Source organism: Penicillium cinerascens (genome assembly GCF_028974065.1).
Source record: "Penicillium cinerascens strain IBT 15544 chromosome Unknown scaffold_4_segment0_segment0, whole genome shotgun sequence".
NCBI classification, from domain to species: Eukaryota; Fungi; Ascomycota; class Eurotiomycetes; order Eurotiales; family Aspergillaceae; genus Penicillium; species Penicillium cinerascens.
This window is the reverse complement of record NW_026695297.1, coordinates 2,830,482-2,853,921: the sequence shown is the minus strand read 5'-3', so window position 1 is coordinate 2,853,921 and position 23,440 is coordinate 2,830,482. Positions and strand designations below refer to the sequence as shown.

The 23,440-nt window shown below is 53.2% G+C and overlaps 12 protein-coding genes across 12 annotated transcripts; 8 read left to right on the top strand and 4 right to left on the bottom strand.

Moving 5' to 3' along the window:
- Positions 1 to 5: 5 nt before the first annotated feature.
- N7498_009022 (putative glucokinase regulator family protein) lies at positions 6 to 2,238 on the top strand (the record flags this gene model as incomplete). The annotated part of the gene is made up of 4 exons (XM_058456084.1): positions 6 to 322; positions 376 to 829; positions 885 to 1,267; positions 1,317 to 2,238. The coding sequence occupies 4 exons, from the start codon at positions 6 to 8 to the stop codon at positions 2,236 to 2,238; spliced, it is 2,076 nt and encodes a 691-aa protein (XP_058306072.1).
- Positions 2,239 to 2,384: 146 nt separating this feature from the next.
- Positions 2,385 to 3,732, bottom strand: N7498_009021 (uncharacterized protein; the record flags this gene model as incomplete). The annotated part of the gene is made up of 4 exons (XM_058456083.1): positions 2,385 to 3,147; positions 3,196 to 3,319; positions 3,375 to 3,507; positions 3,562 to 3,732. The coding sequence occupies 4 exons, from the start codon at positions 3,730 to 3,732 to the stop codon at positions 2,385 to 2,387; spliced, it is 1,191 nt and encodes a 396-aa protein (XP_058306071.1).
- A 569-nt stretch (positions 3,733 to 4,301) lies between these two features.
- N7498_009020 (sugar phosphate isomerase/epimerase family protein) lies at positions 4,302 to 5,378 on the top strand (the record flags this gene model as incomplete). Its single annotated transcript, XM_058456082.1, has 1 exon — positions 4,302 to 5,378. The coding sequence occupies one exon, from the start codon at positions 4,302 to 4,304 to the stop codon at positions 5,376 to 5,378; it is 1,077 nt and encodes a 358-aa protein (XP_058306070.1).
- Positions 5,379 to 7,460: 2,082 nt separating this feature from the next.
- Positions 7,461 to 10,788, top strand: N7498_009019 (AMP-dependent synthetase/ligase; the record flags this gene model as incomplete). Its single annotated transcript, XM_058456081.1, has 4 exons — positions 7,461 to 7,718; positions 7,769 to 8,517; positions 8,573 to 9,587; positions 9,640 to 10,788. 4 exons carry the CDS (start codon positions 7,461 to 7,463, stop codon positions 10,786 to 10,788), a joined length of 3,171 nt encoding a protein of 1,056 aa, XP_058306069.1.
- A 312-nt stretch (positions 10,789 to 11,100) lies between these two features.
- Positions 11,101 to 12,906, bottom strand: eng2 (putative GPI anchored endo-1,3(4)-beta-glucanase; the record flags this gene model as incomplete). The annotated part of the gene is made up of 1 exon (XM_058456080.1): positions 11,101 to 12,906. One exon carries the CDS (start codon positions 12,904 to 12,906, stop codon positions 11,101 to 11,103), a length of 1,806 nt encoding a protein of 601 aa, XP_058306068.1.
- A 1,225-nt stretch (positions 12,907 to 14,131) lies between these two features.
- N7498_009017 (uncharacterized protein) lies at positions 14,132 to 14,380 on the bottom strand (the record flags this gene model as incomplete). Its single annotated transcript, XM_058456079.1, has 1 exon — positions 14,132 to 14,380. One exon carries the CDS (start codon positions 14,378 to 14,380, stop codon positions 14,132 to 14,134), a length of 249 nt encoding a protein of 82 aa, XP_058306067.1.
- A 722-nt stretch (positions 14,381 to 15,102) lies between these two features.
- N7498_009016 (uncharacterized protein) lies at positions 15,103 to 15,725 on the bottom strand (the record flags this gene model as incomplete). Its single annotated transcript, XM_058456078.1, has 2 exons — positions 15,103 to 15,444; positions 15,501 to 15,725. 2 exons carry the CDS (start codon positions 15,723 to 15,725, stop codon positions 15,103 to 15,105), a joined length of 567 nt encoding a protein of 188 aa, XP_058306066.1.
- Positions 15,726 to 17,287: 1,562 nt separating this feature from the next.
- Positions 17,288 to 18,007, top strand: N7498_009015 (phosphoribulokinase/uridine kinase family protein; the record flags this gene model as incomplete). The annotated part of the gene is made up of 1 exon (XM_058456077.1): positions 17,288 to 18,007. The coding sequence occupies one exon, from the start codon at positions 17,288 to 17,290 to the stop codon at positions 18,005 to 18,007; it is 720 nt and encodes a 239-aa protein (XP_058306065.1).
- A 652-nt stretch (positions 18,008 to 18,659) lies between these two features.
- On the top strand, positions 18,660 to 19,271 carry N7498_009014 (uncharacterized protein; the record flags this gene model as incomplete). Its single annotated transcript, XM_058456076.1, has 1 exon — positions 18,660 to 19,271. The coding sequence occupies one exon, from the start codon at positions 18,660 to 18,662 to the stop codon at positions 19,269 to 19,271; it is 612 nt and encodes a 203-aa protein (XP_058306064.1).
- A 499-nt stretch (positions 19,272 to 19,770) lies between these two features.
- On the top strand, positions 19,771 to 20,115 carry N7498_009013 (GFA family protein; the record flags this gene model as incomplete). Its single annotated transcript, XM_058456075.1, has 1 exon — positions 19,771 to 20,115. The coding sequence occupies one exon, from the start codon at positions 19,771 to 19,773 to the stop codon at positions 20,113 to 20,115; it is 345 nt and encodes a 114-aa protein (XP_058306063.1).
- An 833-nt stretch (positions 20,116 to 20,948) lies between these two features.
- On the top strand, positions 20,949 to 21,407 carry N7498_009012 (uncharacterized protein; the record flags this gene model as incomplete). Its single annotated transcript, XM_058456074.1, has 1 exon — positions 20,949 to 21,407. One exon carries the CDS (start codon positions 20,949 to 20,951, stop codon positions 21,405 to 21,407), a length of 459 nt encoding a protein of 152 aa, XP_058306062.1.
- A 412-nt stretch (positions 21,408 to 21,819) lies between these two features.
- On the top strand, positions 21,820 to 23,436 carry N7498_009011 (translation initiation factor eIF-2B subunit family protein; the record flags this gene model as incomplete). Its single annotated transcript, XM_058456073.1, has 1 exon — positions 21,820 to 23,436. The coding sequence occupies one exon, from the start codon at positions 21,820 to 21,822 to the stop codon at positions 23,434 to 23,436; it is 1,617 nt and encodes a 538-aa protein (XP_058306061.1).
- Between the last annotated feature and the right edge of the window lie 4 nt (positions 23,437 to 23,440).

The following is a 23,440-nucleotide window of genomic DNA, read 5'->3' as shown; positions in this document are numbered from 1 at the left end:
TCCCGATGGCCCTTGCGCGGGGTGGCCTGGCACCGAAGATTCTTGTAGATATTGATATCTCTGTTATCGAAGTTGAAGGCTTGGACATCATGGATCTGAACAGCCTGTCTAAACTGCAGACGGAAGGGGTCAATCCCCGGACGGTCCAAATCGACCGCATGTCGACGCTGGAGATGTGCACGGTCATCAACACCGACGATCACCGGGTAGCGGCGAGCATTGAGCCCTGTTTGCCCGAGATCGCAGGTGCCATTGATGCGCTGGCTTCGCGCGTGCGTCGGGGAGGCCGAGTGGTGTATGTGGGAGCCGGCACAAGCGGGAGGTAAGAAGAGCATTCCCAAGCAACCGATCCAGTCAATGACAAACAGAGCGTAGACTTGGCATTTTGGATGCTTCAGAAATTCCGCCAACCTTTGCCGCCCCTCGCAGTCAGTTTCTTGGAATCATTGCAGGAGGCGATGCCGCCATTCGGGAGGCTCAGGAGGGCGCCGAGGACGACGAGCAGGCCGGCGAGGAGGAGATGGAGCGGCTGGGCCTCGATCCCGAGCTCGACAGCGTGATTGGAATCGCGAGTTCCGGGCGCACGCCGTACGTGCTCGGGTGTCTTACGTTTGCGAAGCGGCTGGGCTGCAACACCATCGGAGTCGTTTGCGCAGCTCCCTCGATGATGGGCCTCTCGGGCAATGTGGATTTCCTGATTGCAGCCCTTCCTGGACCCGAAGTTGTGACCGGAAGCACCAGACTCAAAGCCGGCACGGCAACCAAGTTGGTTTTGAACATGCTGAGCACGGGAACGATGATCCGGACGGGCAAGACATACGGCAACATGGTATGCCTTTCTTCAGACTGAATCTTCAGATTGAAACACTCTAACATTTGACCAGATGGTCGATATGGTGGCATCGAACTTGAAACTCGAGCAGCGATCCCGCAACATGCTGCGACGGCTTAGCCCAAAATGCGGCTCAATGACGGATTCGGAGCTGGATGCTCTCCTTTCCAAGAGCAAACACAGTGTCAAGCTCGCGATGTTGATTGCTGAAACGGGTGAGTCAATGGAGACCTGTGAGAAGCTCCTGCAGTCAGCTGGGGGAGTGCTTGCTACTGCATTGGACAAAGTAACTCGACCCACACAACCACGATCAGCGAACAGTGGGATCATTCGGAAGTTTGTGTTGTGTATCGATGGCGGAGGCACCAAATGTGCTGCAGCAGTTACCGATACTGACGGAGTCATGAGCCATGGGTATGGCGGGCCATGTAATCTGTATGTTTCTTTGCCCTTTGACATAACACGATGACTGATTCTGCTGTAGGACGGACGGTCTTGGGAACGTGGATGGAGTGGTAGCCACATTGATTGGAGCCACCAAAAATGCACTGAAGGAGCACTTGCCGAGCGGCACAGAGCCGACTGAGCCAGAGTGGCGAGGATATTTGAAGGACAGCTTCCGATCCGTCTGGATTGGTCTGGCGGGGTTGGATCGCGCTGGTCAACAGGGAAGGTTGGCCCCGAAGCTGGCGGAAATCTTTGGCTTTGACCACACGGCGGCCAACTTCCGATTAACCACCGACGTCGAATTGCTCCCAGCTGTGTCGGAGGACAGCTCCTCCGTGGTGGTTCTCGTCGCAGGGACAGGAAGTGTAGCCATGCGTTTTACCCGGAGAGAAGGTCGCTACGTGCGCATGGCTCGCTCCGGCGGATGGGGCCACATCTTCGGTGATGAGGGTGGCGGGTACTCCATCGGTCTGGATGCGATCAAGCACACGCTTGGTGTCCTCGAGGAAATGTCTCTGGGTCTTCGCTCGCAGGGTCTGGGCGAATTCGAACATGCGATCATCAGACAACTGGGTTGTCACGTCGCGGACGACGGCAGCATCGACCTTCTAACCGACATCCTCTCGCAAAATCGCATGCAGAATGTCAAGACCCGCATCGCCGGAGTGGCGGAGACCGTTTTGAAACTAGCACTTGGCAACCAGACTGCCATGGCCATCGTGGAAGACCAAGTTACCAGTCTGGTCAACAACGCATTGAGTCGCCTGGTTGACCCCAGATGCAGCAGTTGCGTCACGCCGGAGGAGTCCGAGATCATCTTAGCAGGTGGATTGATGAAGAATGAGGGATATCAACGGGCTCTGCAACGGCAGTTTGCCCAACGTGGCTTGAACTTCCGAAGTGTTCTCGTCGTAGACGACGTTGCCGCGGCAGGTGCCAAGTACTTGTCGTTGCAATGACCTCCATTGTGAAAGTTCTGTTTCTCGACTATCGGGGCTCTTGATGCTCGATTGAGTGTACGATCGGAAATAGACCAAATAGATTATGATTGCAAAATGTCAATTCTCCCATACTCCAAAACGCCCGAACCCAAATCCAACCCGCGTCATGTACTCTCCAGAGGAACTGCTTCAATCACCGATTCCATTCCCGGACTTTGGCTCCAGATCCCTGAAATTTCCAAGCCGACGCTGTGCAGTAGATCTCGCCACTGGCGTTCCGAGCGCTCGACTCCAGCCCCGATGCTCATCATCTGAATATCCAGGGAAGCTTGCATGAGAGGAGTCTCGGTATCTGGCAGGACAAAGTCCACGATCAGGATCCGGGAGTAATTGGGCGCCATCGCCGAGATGGTGTTGCGCAGGATCTGCTGGCAAATGTGGTCGGGCCAGTCGTGGAAGATGGCGCGGAAGTAATACGCTCGAGCGCCTTTGACGGGCTGGGGATCCATGAAGCTGTATCCCATCACATCAATCCCCTCCAGGCCGGATACTCCATCAACCACCTTTGGCAAATCCTGCAGAACCAGCTTCCCGGGGAGATGACTGTACTTTTGCCGGAATCGGCTCAGATCGTGTCCCTGATTGCCTCCGATGTCCACTAGAAAGACCGTGTCCTCGTAAGGCACGGCGGGTCCCATCAGCCGCTCCACGGGGTACACGTCGAACCACATCGGCCGTCCCTGTCGGCGACTCGCCATGTACGAGTTGAACAGGGTTTGATGCTTCTTGTTATTGGCCAACCACTCGAACTGGCTCTGGCCCACTGCCCATTGCATCGGGGAGCGGGCATACTCCTGAGGATTGGTGTACTCGTGGACTCGCAGATACTCGGGCAGTTTACTCAGGGTTGGGACCGTGAGATCGTATCTGCTCGATTAGCAAACGACCCCAGACATCGGACAGGATCCAACATACATGCACGGCACTCCATCCCTGCCAATGGGCTGAGTCAAAGCTACTGTTTTGTCGTTGGCTCGGTACACTTCGGCGGTCGGGGTGGTGCAAAGACCCAGAGACACCATGACGCGCATTAACCGAACTTGAAGAGATCAGCAAAGGCCCCCGAGGCGCATAACACATGAACATGAACCTACCGATCAGGTCATTCTCGGCACCGGTGAATTCGGCAAGTTGCGCGGCAGAGAGACCCTCTCTGGCCTGCTTCTCGACCAGGAGAGGAAAGATTTTCAGGTCCACGACCGCGCGAAGCGCCGCATTCTGCGGAGGCTGTGTATGGTCAGGTCACCAGCTGAGAGAAAGTCCCGAGTGAATTGAGTTTACCTGGTAGATCAGACGCAGCACGGTTTCCGTCGGAGTTTCCACGGCCAACCTTAACTGGTCGATCATACGAAGCAGTTCGAAGTGGGCCTTGGGAGACGGGTCGGAGCCGTCCTGCAGAGCCAATTGACCCAGACGGTTGACCATCGAGTACAAGGGAGTGATGACCGTCATGACCAAGAGAAGGAGGTAAGATGTGAATATGCTACATGTAACACGAACAAGAGTGACGGAGTCTCTCCAGCCGGTCGAACAAGACCATTTATACACTCGCATCAACCTTTCACGGTTGCATTCGAACGCAGGTTAACCTTTTTTCGGAACGTTACGCTGTTTCCCAATTCCCTTTCTATTCCAGTACTCTTCAGCCTCGCAGTTCCATTCCAGTGGAAACCGGACGGCCCGAAAACAGCGCCTCGGCCGCCACCAGCACGGTATCAGGAAGAGCAAGATTGTCACACCAGTTATCTGGATGTGGTGGAGAACTTGACGTGGGCTATACGGGTGGCGCTCTAATGGATTCAATTGGATTCTGGACCATTCGCGACGGCATCGGCCCACTTATTTGACGCATTTGCTCACCCCTGAGCCTTGCATTTGCTGTTACCCCTTGAGCCTTTTGGGATCGTCACGGAAACGGGCGAAGCGACATCACCTTTTCCGAGTGTTTGCTTTCTATAAGAAGAGGAAGGAAATGGAGGTGTAGTGGGCTATATTGTTCTTTTCTGCAATTCCGATTCACGATGCATTCACTACCGAGTCCCCCCACTTCGAATGCCGACTCGCCGTGGCAGCCCGCAATCGCCACCGTTAGTCTCGGCGCGGCAAACCTCCACTCTATCACGGCTAAAATCGAGGCCGCTGCCCAGAATGGTCAACTGGGACTAGAGCTATTCCATGATGATCTAGCGCAGTTAGCCAAGACTCTACGCTGTCAGTGCTCTGCGGCCCGCTCCGATCGCGACTATGAGATCGACGCCGCACACGCCATCCGCGATCTCTGCGCGGAACGGGGCCTACGAGTATTGGCACTCCAACCCTTCCGGCACTACGAGGGACTCCTCGATCTAGAGCAGCATGCCCAGCGCCTCGACGAGCTGAACCACTGGAAGCAGCTGTGTCAGATCCTGGGCGATGATCTCTTCATTCTCATTCCGTCCTCCTTCCTGGACCCATCTGAGATCACGGGTGACCGAGACCGGCTCGTGGCCGATCTCGCTCAAGCGGCCGATGTGGCATTCCCGGTCCGCGTTGCCTACGAGGCCCTAGCCTGGGGCACATACGTGAATACGTGGGAGGACTGCTGGGACATTGTTCGGCGGGCCGACAGGCCGAATCTGGGCATCTGTCTGGACACGTTCAACATCGCGGCCCGTGTGTGGGCCGATCCTACCAGCCCGACGGGACGACTACCTTTGAACGCGGACCAGGATCTGCAACGGTCGATGAAGCGGCTCGTCCAGGATGTCGATCCGGACAAGGTCATGATGGTCCAACTAGCCGACGGCGAGCGGGTCGACCCACAGGTGCCCTTCCTTGATGCACCGGGCCTGCCCAAGCTACTGACCTGGTCACGGAATGCTCGACTGTTCCCGTGCGAAGAGGAGCGGGGCGGGTATCTCCCCATTCGCGAGGTAGCGGACGCCTGTCTCAACGGTCTGGGCTACACCGGATACGTGAGTATGGAAGTCTTTTCCAGAACCACCCAGGTGGACAAGCCCTCCGTGCCGAATGAGCATGCCGCACGAGCTCGTCAGTCCTGGCAGCGGGTCTTGGAGAGGCTAGACACAAAGGTCCAGAAGGTTGGTCCGACATGCTAGGGCTTTATTTGGGGGGCGGATCATTCTCATCTTTTCCTCATCTTGGCCCTGAATGGTTTAGTTGGTTTCACATTTAGCATTCTTGGTATAGAATAGACTTATCATACACGCTTTCATGGAGAGTTAGTAATGAATGGTGACGATAAAGTCTACTTGATCAAGTGCAAACCTAAATCTCGCTCCTTTGCTATGCGAGAACATCCCCCTGATGCCAGGCAAGAATCTATTAAGCAATTGTCGACTGGGATCAACAATGCCCACTATCCCAGGTCTACCCTTCGGTGTATATCCCTTCCGGAGACGCCGTTGGTCGCCGTTGGAGTCGGCGTCCGCCTACATACCGCACCGGAAGCGTTCCCCGTTAGCTGAAAATCGTCTTAGATTGAAGGAATGCCGCAGAGCCATTTAAACTTTCTAGAACGGAGTGACATGTCTAGTCGCAACTATACCCCTAGCCTTGGTATCGTACCGCCTTCTGCTCCTCGGCGCACCGGGACGGTCCGGTGGGGTTCCGCGAGCTCAAGAATGCTATCCCGTTCATCATATTCGCCACCGGCAGTGAGAGAGCAATGAACAAAGTCGGTAAGATCGGCATGCCTGGGCCCGATCGGACGGTTAGCATTCCTCCCGGCAAACAGAGGAGCGATCCGATCCATGTGCTCCACAGATGGGATTCTGCAGGACCGTTTCCAGCGACGGACAGCTGGAACATCAGCATTCCGATGCCTCGGATCTATGTATCCTGGTCCGCGGTCGCCGTTCCAGAAAAGAAACTTTTGCGGACACGGGATGATGCAGATCCGAGCGTTGATTAGGTTCCATGGCGATGGGTACTGGGTACTTTTGGTGGGAATCTAGGCCCAGTATAGGCCAATATCGCATTTCCCAAGTTATACTCCGGCCTTGCTGATCCTATCACGGACATTTTTCGGATGTCTGATCTCAATTAGATCATGTTCACGTCACAAATCTCAGAATGTGTGAAGTGATCGGCTATAAGATCTCTTTGCATCCGACGCTTTCGGTGAGCAGGCTGGCTGATGATGAGTTAGCCGATGACCTAGGAGGCTGGCGTATGTCAAGGATTGTCAGCTATATCCGGACGCAGTAATATGGACGCTTGAGATCGTCTCGAATGGCTACTGGGATGTAACAGCTGCGGCCGAGCCGTTTCAGTGGGACAGTCGATGAAACCGCAGCAAATAATCTTGAGAATGATCCTTTAGATCAAGCCGTTTGGTCAAGGGTTTGCAACCATCACCTCCCGGGCTGCTGCCGGGCTGTTCGCATCAGTATTCAAGTTGTCGGCTCAGTTGCCATGGCGCCGACTGTCGAGACATGTAGAATTGAGAGCGCGGATTCAGGTCCATTGGAATACAACGCAACGGCAGCTCGTTCCCCTTGTGGCTGTGGATGGGGAGGGGGCTTCTGGGCTGCATCCCAACGGGATTTTGATTCCAACCGCGACGGGGATCAGGCACCTCTGCAGTGTAACCATTCCCGCTAGACGCGAGGGAAACCGGGCACTGCATGAAAAGGAGAAATTTAGTCCCCGAATCACGCTGCAAGCCCGAGTGAATGGTTGTTCGTTGCATGTACATCCAGCGAGTAGAAACTCAGAGCGGAAACCAATTTTTCACGGGCTCGATCCCATTTGCAAAGTTCTTGATTGCGATTGTGGCTACAGTGGGTTTCGGAGGTATTTGCTTAGGGATCCCTGCGCGTGGCTTGTTTGTAGCCTCGGAGTATAGCCACCCGTCACATCACCTTCAAATTATGGTCAACGCTAGCGGTCTGGCTCGCGACTAGATGCAGATCAATCAATGTTTTCCTACCAAGGTGACGGAAACGAGCTGTCTACAAGGCTCAGAGGCGTGGCGGATGCCTATTTTGTGCCCTAAAACGGAAACACAGCACGCTCCCGAGCATCCCGAATGCAGTCAACAGATGTGCGACTTGTGAGCTGAGTTAAGAGCAGGGGGGCAATGGAGACGAGAAATTCTTAAATACCACTGTTAGTCTGCCTTGTTGTTGTGTCTTCTCGTGTTTCCTATCTTTCTGCGTTCGAGTCCTTGTCCCATCATGGGTATCCAACGCGGAGGCCAAAGTGCGGCAGTTGCCTCGTCCAGCACCATCGACCCTTTGGTCCAAACATTTGGACAGCTTCATGTTCTCGATGATTTAATCAGACTTCGAGCATCGGATGTTGTTCAGCAACCTATTCTCGCATATCCTAGTACCGACAAAGATGCGGCATCCTATACCTACTATACAGGTCAAGACCTGGACGAGATGATCAACCAGGCAGTCACAGTGTTGATCAACGATGGATTTCAGCCGGTAAATACTCCATTTACTTCCACCTATGAATTTCGCTGATTAATCCCAAGGTCAAAGAAAACGGGTGTACGGTAGCCCTCGTGACTCTGTCCGACCTTGACATGGTGATCACATTCTTCGCCCTCAGTCGGTTAGGATATACTGTCATGATGCTATCCCCAAGTCTATCGGGTGAAGCCTGTGTATCATTGCTCGACACCACGTGCTGCGAGATCATAATTTACGGCAACACCGGAAGAATCCGTACAACCATGGGCGAAATACTGCAGAGAAAGCTCGTGAGCTGCCGTCCGATGCCACATGCCTCTCTCCACAACGCTGAATCATCCATCTTGATTCTGCGCCGAAATCGCAGCTCAGAGGCGCAAAAGAACAAGATTGCTTTAATTCTTCATTCATCCGGCTCTACCGGCACGCCGAAACCTTTATATCTCACCCATCGAGTATTGATGACCCATCCTCTTCGTGGGCCTGGATTGACTTCGTTCAACCCGCTTCCATGGTATCATCTCCACGGTCTCTCTACTGCACTGCAGGCAATGTGGATGAAAAAGACAGCCTTCATGTGGAATGCTGCGTTGCCGTTGACCGCAGCATCGGTGGTATCTGTGCTGGAGACTGCTCGGCCCGAGTCCGTGGCAGCTGTTCCTTACATGCTCCAGCTGTTGGTGGACAGCACCCGTGGGATTGCAGCGCTACGCGAGTGCAAGTTGGTCACTTACGGAGGTGCACCATGTCCAGACGAACTGGGCGATCGTCTTGTGAGCGAAGGCGTCTCATTCGGAGGGTCATTTGGCTTGTAAGTTTGGTTTCATCGACTACTCCAAGAATCATAAACTGATTATTACACCCAGGACCGAGGCAGGATTAGTTGCCGAGTCAATTTCTCGACCTCCAGGTGACCCGTACTGGAACTATTTGCGATTCTTCGACAACATTCGCCAATACATCTGGATGAAGCCCATTGGCGATTCACTCTACGAGTGTGTATATCTGAAAGGCCACCCTGCATTGACAACATCCAACTCAAATGAACCGCCGGGCTCGTTCCACTCAAAGGACGTTTTCACTCCGCACCCGACAATCCCAGATCGATGGAAGTATGCGTCGCGACTGGACGATCGCATCACTCTCGTGAACGGGGAGAAGGTTCTTCCGCTGCCAATTGAAGGATACATCAAGCAGGATGCCTTGATCCATGAAGTGGTAGTGGTTGGGATCGGCAAGGCTGCACCTGCTCTGTTGATCTTCCGATCCCAAGAGGTCGACGCTGCAGATATCTCACACAAGGAGTATCTTGATGCAATCTGGCCGACAATTGAAGGCGCGAACGCTCGATCTGAGCGTTTCTCTCAGATATCTCGAGACATGATTGCCGTCTTGCCCTACGCCTCGAAATTCCCTCGGACCGACAAGGGCTCCATGATCCGAGCGCAGGTGTATCTTCAATATGCTGAGCTCATCGACAGCATTTACACTCGTGCAGAGCAAGTTGACGGCAGCCTCCGTCTAGACTTTGAAGGCACAAAATCCTGCCTGATGGACATCTGTCGTGAGAGTCTCGGAATCTCTCCCTCCAGCGAGAAAGCTGATCTCTTCGCCGAAGGTGTGGATAGTCTCAAGGCCATCCACCTTCGGCGTCTCGTTCTCCAGAATTTCTCCTTTGACAAAGGCACGGTAGGCCAGAACGTAGTCTATGAGACTGGCAGCATTGTGCGCCTAGCGGAGCATATTTGTGCTTTGCAGAATGGAGAAAATCTCACATCTGAAGAAACGGATACAGAAGCCATGACCAACTTGATACACAAGTACTCCTCATTCCAACAACACATTCCCCGACCGGAGACTAAGCCAGACACAAAATCTGTGGTAAGTGAGCCAGATCCTATTCATGTCGCCAGGCAATACTGACACGCTAAAGATCTTGACTGGAGCAACGGGTTCAATTGGCGCCCACACTCTTTACGAGCTGCTCAACGACGATTCAGTTACGACCGTATTCTGTCTGACACGAAGGAAATCCCCATTGGAGGCTGTTCTCCGCAGTTTGATCGAAAGAGACCTCTTTATTACTGCAGAGCAAGCTTCCAAGATCGTCGCACTGAACAGCTCCCTCGATCAATCCGAGCTCGGTCTTGAGAATGAGAGCCTAGTCCGCTCCATGAAGGAGTCGGTGACACAGATCATCCACGCAGCATGGCCGGTCAATTTCAATCTTCCGCTCGCACAATTCGAGCCACACATCCGGGGTCTCCACAATCTCATCCAGTTCTCCCTCTCTGTGCAACGACCCGAACCCGCAACAGTCATCTTCTGCTCGTCCATCTCGACGGCTCTTGCATCCTCATGCGCCGAGATCCAAGAAAACCCAATGAGCCCAGGCAGCGCATACATGGGTTACGGACAATCCAAGTTGATCGGCGAGCACATAGTCAGCGTCGCACGCAAATCAGGGGCAAGGGCCTTCTCGCTCCGGATTGGACAAGTGTCCGGTCATTCAAAGAAGGGTCTGTGGAACGACAGTGAAGCACTTCCACTGCTGATTCGGTCAGCATTGACGCTCGGGGCACTGCCCGACATGGACCAGACATGTTTCTGGCTCCCGGTTGACAAACTGGCATCGACCATCGTCGAGCTGACCAGAACATGCTCCGCGCCAAGTGAAGAGGTCACCGCGTGTCATACATCCAGTTCCACAATAAAGGAAGCAGATGACTCAATTTATAACGTGTGCAACTCGCGAGGGTTCTCGTGGTCAGCTCTACTGGAGTCCTTGGCCCGAAGCGGATTCCAGTTTGAGACTGTGCCTTTTGAGAAATGGTTGCAGATGTTGCGTGCGAGCGAGACGCGTGGAGAAGAGCATATCAACCCGGCTGTGAAGCTGATCGGACATTATGAGGCGATGTATGGAGGGAAGTTATCGGGCTCGCCTCTTGGGCCGAAGACGTTCGTCACGAACAAGGCGGAGAGGGACAGTGTCACTCTGCGCAATGGGCGCTTGAGGATTATCGAGGACGGAATTTTGAATTGTTATGCGCGGGATTGGCTGAATCGGTGGATGACTGCGTGAGAAGTAAATACTAGATTGCACTTGCTTACAGCGTGGACCGGAGATTGGGGCGCCAAAGGGCGGGTATATTATTTTAAGTGGCGTTAAGGATATTTATTGAATCTCAATCTTAGCCAGTTTTCACCTGGGCATGCACGCGCATAGAGGTTCAGGATACGTTGTTATTTGGGATTGCCAACTATCAGTTTATCTAGAAAAGACGGCCAAATGCGTCTATGGACGGGCCATGACTATTTTACAAGCAACAAGAGAACAAAAACCGCCGGATCAAACGCAATAAAAGAACCCGACCAAACAACCAAGGCGAGCACTTTATGCAAAGAGAGCGAAAGCAAAGACTGCAGCAAATGTCGAGAACTTGACAGATACCTTATCTGCTGCTCCAGTGAACACGGGGCTGTAGCCGGCGCTAGGGGTGCCCGTGAAGACAGAACCCGAGGGAGCCGAGCTTCCTGTGGGGGCGGGAATATCAGGCTTGGAGGTGCCTGGTGAATTTGCAGAGGGCAAAGGGCTGGCAGAGCCAAGATTATACCCGGGGCCGGGAATCACTGTCGGAAGGGCATGGGTTGAAGCAGACTGGTTGGCGACCTTGGAAGCTGCGTCAGCAGAGGAGCCAGCGTTGGGCACATCGATAGCTGAGGTTTGAGCTCCGTGAGAAGTCTGCGTGGCAGCCGGGACTTGGGAGTAAGCCGATTCCGTAACTTCTGTAGTCGCAGGCTTCGCAGTCTTCTCAGCCACGCTGGCGGCCGCAGAAGAGGCCTCGCATATGGTTGTGAAAGAAGTGACGTATTTAGTGACGTAGCGAGTGGTGGAGGGTTTCTCGTTGGTAGTTGCTGCAGGGGCAGGAGCCTCCAAAGTCGCCGCAAATGCACCAGGTGGAGGTCTTGTGGCAGAAGCCTGAGCTACAGTGGTAGAATCTCCCAATAGGCCGACGACACCGGCCGGGGAGGTCTCCTCGTTAGCAGCAGATTCAGCAGTGTGCACTGCCGAAGACTCAACGACGCGAGTAGCAGTTTCGTGAGCAACAGAGTGCTCGGAAGTCTCCGCGATGGCGGTGGTTTCGGGTGCCTCCTTGGCCGCGGTGGCAATGGTCTTGGCGACAGGAGCTTGCGACACAGTCGAGTGCGAGGTGGTCTCGAGGCCGTTCACACCAGTCTGGTAGATCTTGACCGAGTTGATCTCCCAGTAGGACTGCTCAAAGGCACTCGGGTTGTTAGCGACAAAGTTGTGGCAGCTCTGGAAAGGATCTGAGCTTGACATGGGGCAACCGGACTTGCCAAAGACGCCGCCAGCCCAGTCACCGCAAAAGGTGGTGTCAAAGATGAAAGACTGGGCCTTGAAGCTGTTGGCAACATCGCAACCCTCCTCGACCAGGGCCATCGGGGTGCCGAACTTGCTGACATCCGGGTCTCCGTTCGTGATGGAAGGCGGGATGTAGTCGCGGGGGAAGAACCAGATCTTGAGATACTGCTCGGTCCACTCCATAGCGTAAACACCACCTCCCTGTTTGTTGAACGAAGTGCCATAGCTGCCTTTTTGACCCTCAATAACGCAGCCGACGGTTCCTAGGTCCTCACCGCAGCCAGTAGCATTGACGAACCCCGACATCCCCTCATCCTTGATGCTGCAGGTACCCCCGGTGTGCATCACGATCTCGTTGTGGTCCTGCAGGTTGACTCCCTCGATGATGTCGATCTCGCCATCGGCAGGCCAGTTCTGACCCACTGACCAGAATGCAGGCCAGGTACCGCAGGCGCTTCCAGGCATGTGTGCGATGTCGGCAACGATCAGAGACTGCTCGTAGTACTTCTTGCTGCCAATGCGCACGGAGTCGCGGCCTCTGGCGCCGGAGGCAACTTTGTTCTTGTGGTCGACCCCGAGGTAAAGGCTGCCGGAGTCGGTGAACTTGATCAGACCAGCGTCCTCTGCGCTATCTTGGTCGAGGTAGTTGACGAAGCCATTGGTGGGGTCGGACCCGACGTGGAAGTTGAAGAAGTCCAGGAAATTCCTGCCCTCCCATTTCTCCACCAACTTGTAATCAGGCACCGCTGCAGCAGGCGAAGCCAGCCATAGCATGAAAAGCGAACCAGCGCTTCGCGAAAAGAGTGAGGAAACCATCTTCTTTGATAATGAAAATAGCACTTGGTCCTCAGTACCTGAAGTCAAAATGATGACACGGCAGGAGTAGAAAAGAAGGGACTGAAGCGAGGGAAAAGAAAAGCCACAAAAAAGAGAGGCAGACAATGCCGGATTGTCAACAAGGAGAATGGAATGTACGCGTGGGAAGGAAAGCGCAGAGGCGGCGCGGCGAGCTGGTATTTAGAGCTTCCACCTTGAGCACACATCCTCCATTCTCGTTGATTCTCAGGTTGTCTATCGGTCTCTCCACCAGTCATCGGGCGTGTGGGCCCGTCTCCAGTGACCCCTGGACAATGGCAGTGGGCACAGTGTCTACCCCATTCGCCCAACTCGTTGCAGATGAGTCTAAATGGCATGGCGCGGTGTTCAAGGCCAGGGCACGAATCCACTCGACGTGGATGATCGTCCATTCTTCAGGGATGGTCATAGGTGGACCTTGGCGACAATGGAAGGTCTGGGTCACAACGTGCGGGGCTAAGTGGTGCTGGTGTCAACTTGAAACGACATGAAACAGGAGAAACATCACTAGCGAACTTGTCCGGCGCCTCCGAAAGGGGAGCTATAACCATCTCTTGAACTGCAGGTAACTCGGGCCCGGTTGCCGTGATAATTCCCATGATCGCATCTCACATTCCATGGTCGTTGCATAGTACGACCGCGTCGTCAATCTGGAGATCAATCCGGGACAGTCGCTGGGGAGACGATCACCGGAGATCTCGGGTTGCATTGGTCTCCTGGATATGGACCGACACCTCCACACAAGACAAATAGCCCCCAAACGAAGGCCTCGCAAGATTGGAAACACCGGTCAATCGGATATGCCGGGTCTGAGAGTGAAGGAGAGAAAGAATGTTCGGTCGCGCGACGGAAAAACATCGCGGGTGGAAAAGTCTTGGCGCTCGACCACTGCTACAAGTTACTAGCTGCAGAGACTTGGAGCTTGTATCTAATTAAAAACGGCTGTAATTAAGTTTCAAGCCAGATGCAGACGTTTTATCGAGTGTCATCTGGACTCTGCGGTATCGTCATCTATATCTTTGCCGCCTTCCAGGACCTCCGGATGATTTAGCGATCACGGATACGACGACAGACTCTCCTCATTATTGTCACTTTCCTGATCGCCATCAAAGATTGTCTGTCATAAGCCACCCGGGGCAGAATATTGGACCGGTCCTCGTGGACGGCCAGCTCGTCCTGGGGATCATTAGTTGATCATTTTCAAGAAAGCGCCGCCGTTCATACCGATGTGCTTCACGGTGTCTGCGTATTGTGCAGCCATCGGATCTTCCTGCTCAAGATCAAGGTCGTCGTCGCCTTGTAGGGGAATTTCCTGCAAATCAACATCTGTGTCGGGAGCGTACACGCGCTCCACGATGCGGTTGAGCTCAGTCCGAGGGTTTGTATACTCGGCCCCGGCCCCGGCCCCTCGGATTGCGTCCACCGAACTGGACATGATAAAGATCGGAACGGCGTCCGAAAGGAATAACGAATGTAAGGTTTGGAAAAAGAACGTGAATTCGGCCGGATAGAATGATCCGATAGTGACTGGCCTGTTGTTGCTCGGGATGCCAGGCCGACCTTCATATACTCCCAGGGGTGCTGACCCATGGCCACCCGACGCAAGACTGACATCAGTCCTTGGGCACCACCGTGTCTCTGTATGCTGAATGGAGCCCCGGATTTGATTCGTCTATTCACATTTTCAATGTGTAAAGCGGCAAGGCAAATTGCAGGTGGCCAACTGGTCCAGACAGGTCGAGAGAATCTATACACCTACGAGTGGGTCCTTCCCGTTATTTCGGGAGCTTAAGCGAGCCATTAAAGCTTGAATCGTGGTAGTGGGTGGCAGCTAGGAAACGCGTAACTAAAAGTCCCGAAGTATCTGGAATATTGGCATTCCGTGGTTTCTCCAGAGGCACATTTGCCTCTATCTGACGAGAGCATGACGCATACTTCAGCGAATGTGTTCGGAACACCCGTGGGCAAAGTGAAGAGCGAAGTTTGAATTCTATCCGATTTCCCGTGCTTAGTAGAATGACCTCGAATTAATCCTGTTTCGTGCTTCTTCTATCCAATTGCAACGGGCGGAATACCTCGGCCGATATTACGTGGCAAGTGCGGGGCGACACAGCTGGGTAAGCCTCAGCATTTCCAGAGAGGCCGAGCGGAGTTGAACTATTCCAGGTCCGGAATTGGAGTCAATCCGTCCTCCGGCCACCGTTGAAATAGGTCCTGTAGACGATCCAGCGGGGCAGCTATCAGAGCAGCCGCGGTCACGTAGGGGCGATCGGGCAAGCCGGGATGAGCGCGTGTCGGGGCGAAGAACTTGGTGCGGTCAAAGGACCGGGCAAGGCGCTGACTTTCCTCGGCGGTAATCGCACCTTCGAGTTTGACGAGGTCCCGCGTCTCCTTGATGTGGATGTGGGCTGAGAGATCTTCCATGAGAATCGTCAAAGTGGGAATGAAGCGAGGATCGGAGCAGCTCAGGTTTTGAAATACCGCGAGCTTTTCTTTGATCTGTGGAATGTCCAGTTCAATTTCCACTCCGGGAGAGGAGCCGAATTGCAACTTACCGTGTGCTGCTGTTGGCGATCTTCGCCTGTATCGCCATCGGGCAGCTGTGCTTCTAGCGCCGGATCCAGCACTAGCTCCTCACCCACAACATGTCGAGCCAGTTCCCAAGTAAATTGATTTTGATACCGAGTCTGTTCATCGGAGTCCTGAGCATCGGCAATGCGATCATAGTAGGCCTCGAGATTGCGATGGTCAGTGCAGATGGCGTCGGTGATGCGGTACATGATGCATGTGTGCAGCAGCCATCGCGGTACAAAAATACATGTAGCCCCCATGCAGCTTACTAGGGCTGAAGTGACCATGACGTTCGTGCCTTGCAACACCTCTAAACTCTCCCGCATATAGACTCCGGCCATAGAGCAGGCACCCCGTGGAAAGCGATTCCGGCGTGACCTGTATGCAAGTGGCGTCGGATGATCACTTCACCGTGAGTCACGAAACCAGATCAAGGCCCAGTCAAAGTCGGAATGACAGCTCACGGGGAACGAGGCGTGTGCGACTTATCCACCTTTGGGGTTTGGGGATTGTGGGGGGTCTGAGTGTCGTTTGTTCTTTGTCTAAGTGTCCAAGTCCTTCTCTCTCCTCTATACACCTTGCACTCCACATAATGGCAAGCCCAACGTGAGTGACCCGGTTGAGGAACTTCGACCTGTTCCTTCCATGCTGACCGAAACCAGGGCAGCGCGACCCCACGACTCGGTCGCCAGACATGCGAGACAATCGCGCAGCCGCCCGATGCAGCCGGTGATCTCGCGGGGAATCTGTTCTCGCATTTCTCAATGGCTGTGGCCCTCTTTGTGGGGCTGCGAAACCGCCCACTCCCCGGCTCAATCCTATACTGCCGACTCTCTCGGCTGCAAAGCCTGTCGCGAATGGCATGTCGCCTGCGATCATGCGAAACCACAATGTTCTCATTGCTATCAGCAACAAATTCTCTGCTTTTATGTGAATCCCAACCCGAAGCGTAAGGCTAAACGCGTCGAGTCCGTGCCCCAATTGGGAGACCCTTCGACTGGACGGCTGGCACAGATCCGTGGCAGGTAGTCCACGGTGACACCGTCATCAATCATCTTATCACCCTCGTCACTCTTCAAGTGCTGAATGGCGAAATGAACCAAACCCTGCTTTAGGCGTTGTGGGATTTTGTTCTACGGAGTTGGTGCCCAGTGCCAGCGCAGTACACGGGAAAGGGAGCGAATGCATGAACACGGTATTTGGAGTATATCTCACTACGCCTTAATTATTAAAGGGCCCGTTCTTCTTTTCTTGTTCTCCAATAGTACCCCGATCTAAAGAAATTATTCCCTTGCGGGTAAGAAAGAAAGGTGGCGCCCACTCGGCGCGATGGACCAACAACGGCGATTGGGATGGGATGTCACCCCCCACCTCGCCATACCAAATCCCTCTTCTGGTAAACCGCGGAGAAACTTGGAGATCTGCATATTAGAGGCACTCGGCCACCCGACTCGGATCAAGACCGACGCTCGCGGTGCGGGTAGGAAGTCGGAGCACTGTGACCCGCGGGCCACTCCGCCCCGATATACATAGCGATGGCCTCGCGCCCTCGAATAGTTCGTTGAATACTCATGCTGTGTGATCAGCTCACTTTCTTTTGCTTCCGACTCGCCATGATTCGTTAATTTGGGGTTGATTTGATTTGCCGTTGAGGCTGCTTTGCAGTGACTCGATATCAAAACATCTATATCGCACACGTGCTCGATTGATTTAGCCCAAGGTCGGCTCCGTCCTTTACCATTTCTTCTTTCTCAAAGCTGACCAGACTCAGATGGAATCTGAGTACCGCAGACTGGCGGACACCATCCGCCAAAAGGCCAGCAGCCACCCCAAGCCGCGCTATCTCGTTGCCATTGCAGGAGTCCCCGGGTCTGGTAAGACCACGACCGCCGAGGCTGTGGTTCAGCAGCTGAATGCCTCCCCTACGGTACACGCCGCCCTTCTTTCGATGGATGGATTTCATCTGTCTCGCGCAGCTCTGGACCAGCTGCCCAACTCCACGGAGGCACACGTGCGCCGCGGCGCACCATGGACATTCGACGTCGTAAGGTTCGTGGAGTTCGTTGGCCGACTTCGAGCGTGGGCCGACGAGACCCCATTGGCAGCTCCTTACTCGGGCAAATGGACTGCCCAGGACGTCATCCGGGCCCCGGCTTTCGATCACAAAGTCAAGGACCCCGTCGAAAATGGGATTGCCATTACACCCGACGTTTCGATCATCATCGCCGAGGGCAATTACCTCCTTCTCGATGAGCCGGGATGGAGAGACCTGGCCACGATGGTTGACTGCCGAATCTTTGTGGATACCGATCTGCAAGAAGCGCGCGAGCGAACTGCCAAGCGGCATGTACGTGCGGGCATTGAAAAGACCCTGGAGGATGGGTATCGGCGGGTGGATAGTAACGACTATCTCAATGGGGTCTCAATCCGTGACAAGTTACTTGCTCCCGATATGGTGGTAAAGAGTTTGACGGCGAATAGCGCGGTGTAAGGTTGGGGTAGACAGACGTTGAGCAAGATATCCGGGACATCCGCCTATTTGATGGACGTCGTTTTTGCTTCTGTTTTTCGTTTTCTGCGCGTAGCTGCTTGCTTTCTTGCGCTAGAATTAGCACGTTTGTCATAGGGGGGAGGAATAGAAGAAATATCGCTCTGCGTGTAATCAAGTCAATTCTCCCAAAGCTCCTGTTCACCGGATTGCCAAGGAACTAAGATATTGCGAAGCTAGCCAGATTAAACGAGTGGATATATTATCGAAAACTTTGGGGAGAAAGTCACTCCTTCGAAGTGTTTCATGCATGTCAATATGAAGCGGGCACTTCCATTCTTGATTCTGTGGTTCCTTAGCAGGTCACAAGTCACATCGGGCACAGAAATTTCCTGGTCGGTCTTTTCCGTGGTCTCATAAATACCAAAATTGGAGCACAAGCTTTGGCTAACTTGCATTGCCAAGATTGGCGTCACGCTAATCGAGACATTCCCCCTGAGTTAGTAGTCGACTACTTGGAAAATTAGTCTAAAGCTCCCTGGGCTGAACAGACTCCGCGTCTCACAACAAAGTTTCTGTGCCCCTCGGTGGACTCTAGATTCCCCTGGGGCTACATTATATACCGAACAGTCTACACTGCTGAATCAGATGACCTATGGCCTATGCCATGGATAAACTGGCTAAAGTCATGAATTACTCTATCGACTCTGAGCTTCAGGCCGAAATCCAACATAAGAAACCCAAGGATCCAGAGCCAGATGGAGACGCAGAGCGACTAGTGAAAGAAACGCATAAGGACGTTATTTTCTCAGACAAACAGTTCTGGGATGGAGCAAGTATCAAGCAAGTTCGCCAACATTTTTCTGAGTACCTTCGTGCAAGCAAAGGCCTAGGAACTGGTCGATTCGAAGGCTGCCTTCTCATTGCTGAGCGGTCACTAAAGTCAATCGTTGCCAGTCCCGACCCCCAGTCTTGGCTCGAGGACACACGGCCTAGGAAGCCTAGTCAACCTTGGGGATTTGTTGGTATGACCGATGGGCGGTATCCTGAGAATCGGTATGAGCCTCGCTATACGGGCTATATGCGGGTGGAAATTCTTTGCTTGTGGAACCTGTGTAATGAGTTGGCATGTCATCGCATGCAGGAGCTCTGCCCCTCTGTTTCTGATGGATTGATTCCGGTTTATGACAGTGGAACTGGGATAGCGCATGACGAGGAGGGAAATGTTTCCCCAACTTTGGCCGATCGGAAGACTCGACTCTTTTGATGAATTATCGCTAGCTGACACCAAGAATATAGGAATATTTATGTTCCCAAGTACTTCCTTTTCTCCTCTTCATCTTCCTTTTATCTCATACACTTGGACACAATCTACCTCCATTACATCTTCAAATCTCATTACGGAGTTTCCATTTTCAGCAACTCCCAAGGCACGAATTATGAATATCTGTTTAGCCAACTCTCTAGACAACCTTCAAAATATCTTTCTCAAGATTGTTCCCGGTAGCTTTCCTAACGCATGCATTTCTGACTGCAATGATCGCAGTGATTAACTCGTGCATTGAATCAGGGGAGCGTCGGCAAAGCTCGGGCAGAACTCAATTGGCGATTGAATCCCCGCGTGGTGTCCGCGGGTTCACATTCAGACCGAATCCAGGTTTAACGTCATTCCATGCTTCTCCCCAAGGTTTACCCAACGTTCTTCCTTTTGCCTTTAGTTTCTCAAGCTCAACTCAAAGGAGCGCAAAATATTTAAAAGAGCAATCATGCCGATCTACAGGGGCTCATGTTTCTGCCGCAATATTGAATACGAGCTTCAGCTGAACTCCCGGGACGACGCTCGGACCTCGCTTCGCTACTGTCGCAGCTGTAAAGTACAGATATGCTCCTTTGCCGGTACAGGACAGGCGTTTCTAACCACATTATTCACTCAGAAAGCTTTTGGAACAAACTACGGTCTTACGGCCAAGGTTCCTAAAGACGCCTTCCACATCACCGCGGGAAACCCCAAGGAACATGTGGCAGACAATGGGTCCGGAGCTGTAATCTATCGCGAGTTCTGCGATAACTGTGGCCGTTTTATCTTGGAGTATGGAGTAAGTGAGGTGTAACACAGAAAAAACATCTGCGTGCGGCTGACGGGATGATTAGGAGGCTGCCAGCACCCTCACCGCCAGGTGGGGGGGGCGCTATTACGGGGCACTAATAAGCTTTTCTCTTTGAGTTTGGTCGACCGAACATACTTTTAACGGAAATAGACGTGTTTCATAAAGAAGCAATCAAACAATAGCCTTGTGGTCTACGCAGGGAAGTGGCTACTTCCATGTCAGATTATAGCCTTAGGAGGTCGACATAAATAGGAAGCACAACTCCTTTGTCCTTCCGAATGGCAGAATCCCAGAAAAGGCGGCCGGCAGGAACATTTCCTTTTAGAGAGACTCTGCCACTAAACTACGGGTCAAGGATCAAATCTCCGACATCAGCCTCAATTATACGAGATGGGTAGGAGACTCCACCAATATCGAGTGTCAGCAAGTCCTGAGTGGAGAGGTCCTCGAGACCCGGCGTTTCAGACCGCTTCCTAAGATAACTACATAGTCGTTGTATTTTACATGAAAATCCCTGGCATGCAATACCTTCTTGGCCCCCATTCTCCTTTCAGGCCCCCCGTTCTCCTTTGCGGCGCCCTCAGCCCCAAACGCCAGCCCCGCATAGGTCGTATAGACTCAGCCTCGTCCGAAGGTCCTCGCTAAGGGAATGCAGTCAGAGTCTCTACACCAATCAAAAAGGAAGTTATCGCAGCTCCGTGCGCAGGGCGACCCAGCTCTAGCAAGCTCCTCGGCACGCATGTCGTCTATAAAAGGTAAGCAGAACCCATATTCACGGTCTATCAACACACTCAATCATTCATAATTACTTTTACCTGATCCACTTGAAACTCGCAATGCCATCCTTCAAGAGCCTTCTGCTCATCGCCCTCTCCCTCGCGGCCACGGCAGCCTCTTGCCCCCAGGACTGGGACACACAGAACGGCCAATGCTGCTACGGAACCTTTGTGTCTGGGAGCGCCCCCACATATTGCTGCGTTAAGAACATCAATGCGAACACGAATTCCAACATGAAAGTCAGAGATGTTTTACCAAGGAGTCTGAGTCTGTCACTCAGCATTGGCGACAATTGCTTCACCACGGTTCCCGTCGCCGCAACCGATTATTCAGCACAGGTCTCTTCAGCATCATCGAAGCTTGCTGCAGGTGCTACCACAACTCCTGCTACCAACGAGGCGACTCCTACCAGCTCTGGTTCTGCAGCTGCCACCAGCAATGCGGCCATGCCGATTGCCACAGCTCAAGAAATCGTGCTAGGCGGTGCCGCAGTAATTGCCGGTCTTTTCGTGCTCTGATTAGGAAGGGGTTGGCAAGATGTTGTTGGATGACCAGGGGTTGGAAAGAAGAATGCAATGGGTCGGAAATGCATTTTGGTGGTGGAAGATGTGAGCTTGGTTTGATAGCAGCCTGTGGAGTGGATGCTTGTATGTCATAGCATAGGCCATGATGAAACCTTATTCCTCTACCCTTGTGCAGCGTGTCTTTGCTTCAGAATCTCGGCTTCCCTGTGAATATCTTTCTGGTATCTTTGGAAGTTGATTTTGAGTGATGGCACCTATCGGTTGCCGTAAATAAGGTTAAACGTAGCTATGATGTGACGATGACACCAGATCCAGCGATCCTCGACACCCCAAAATCCCGCGCGTTCCCCGCGTTGCTTGATCAACACACTCACCGCTGTCCTACACTGTCTACATCCCGTGGAAAATGACAGCGCAACATCAATCTGAATTTCAACACAGATCTGTCGTATCTTCTTTTCTTTTCTCTGTGACCGGTAGACCACGCGTTGCTCTTTTCCGCCGCAGCGCCAAAGTAAGAACATACCAGTGGGTCTTTTCGGCACAATCCGTTCTGGAACTTTGGGCTGATCTACGAAGGCATCGACTAGCACCGATCTCGGGCAGCGTAGAGCCCAATGAGTCCCCAATCGCAGCTGCATGGCGCGAGCTCAAAGAAGAGACAACTCTGACACATCGGGATGTGGGATTATGGCGACATGGAAAGCCATATACATTCAGTGACGCTTCAATTGGGCGAGAATGGACCATCTATCCGTTCGCATTTCGGCTCAAAACCACCGATGAAGGAGGCCGAGGAGAAGAAGCTATCAAAATTGACTGGGAACACGACGGCTGGGAATGGTATGACCCGAAGGACGTGAACGATGGAAGTTTTGACGGCGTGCCACGCCTCGCAGACAGCCTGGGTCGCGTTTGGTTTGAAGCGCAAATGAACGACGAAGCAAGCCAAGCACTACGATCAGGTTTGCAACAACTCGAGAACGACCATCGAAGCGGATCCCACGAGTTGACCACGATCGCACTGACGGGATTCCGGGATGTGCTGGTGCATCTACGGGGCGATCCAAACTGGTGGCAGACAGCTCGCATGGCCGCATGGCACATGTGTAAGAACGGCCGTGAAAGTATGGGCGCAGCGACCACGAATGCCTTCCTCGGTGTCTTGGGCGACATGGAGGAGGTGTCCGGTCAAAGTCTTGAAAACGAATCCGCTTGGGATTATGTTCTCGGAGTCGTCGACTTCCACCTGGAGAATCGTCGGGCGATGCCCGCTCACATCAAGGATTCGTTTACGGCCTATCTGCACGGTACGTTTATTACCAAGGCACAACCGCAGTCCACTCTTACGATCCTCACCCTTTCGGCCAGCTCGACCATTCGGGATAGCATTCTAGATGCCTTTGCATCTCTCCCAATCTCGACCTTGGATCTGCGCATTCTGGAATCTCGACCCCTCTTCGAAGGTGCCAGCATGGCGTCCTCTCTGGTCTCGGAGTTCCAGACCAAGTTTCCCCCACCGTCAGACCGTCATTTGAAGTTGGCCGTTTATACCGATGCCTCGGCTGCCCTCGCTGCTGACGGTGTGGACTTTGTGCTGCTTGGTGCAGACCGCATCTCCAGTGCGGGATGGATCAGCAACAAAATAGGGTCTCTTCCAGCTGTTCTATGTGCGAAACACGTCGGTCCGCGGGTGAAGGTGCTTGTATTCAGTCAATTGGAGAAAGTAGCCGAGGCGGGCTCTGAAGAAAACCACGGAGTGGAAAACAACGATCCCGTGGAGGTGATGTCTCCCTGGATTGATAGCGGTGTCAAAGGGGTTAAGGTTCTCGAGAGGCACATGGATGCTCGACCTGGGACAAGCAATTGTGCGGTCGAGGTGAAGAACGTCTACTTTGAATGGGTGCCAGCAGAACTGATTGATGCGTATATCTGTGAAGAGGGTACTCTGGATCGGAATGCCATCAAGAAGAAGGCGGATCAAGTAAAGGAGAAGTCGGATAAATACCTGGGATCGCTGTGATCTA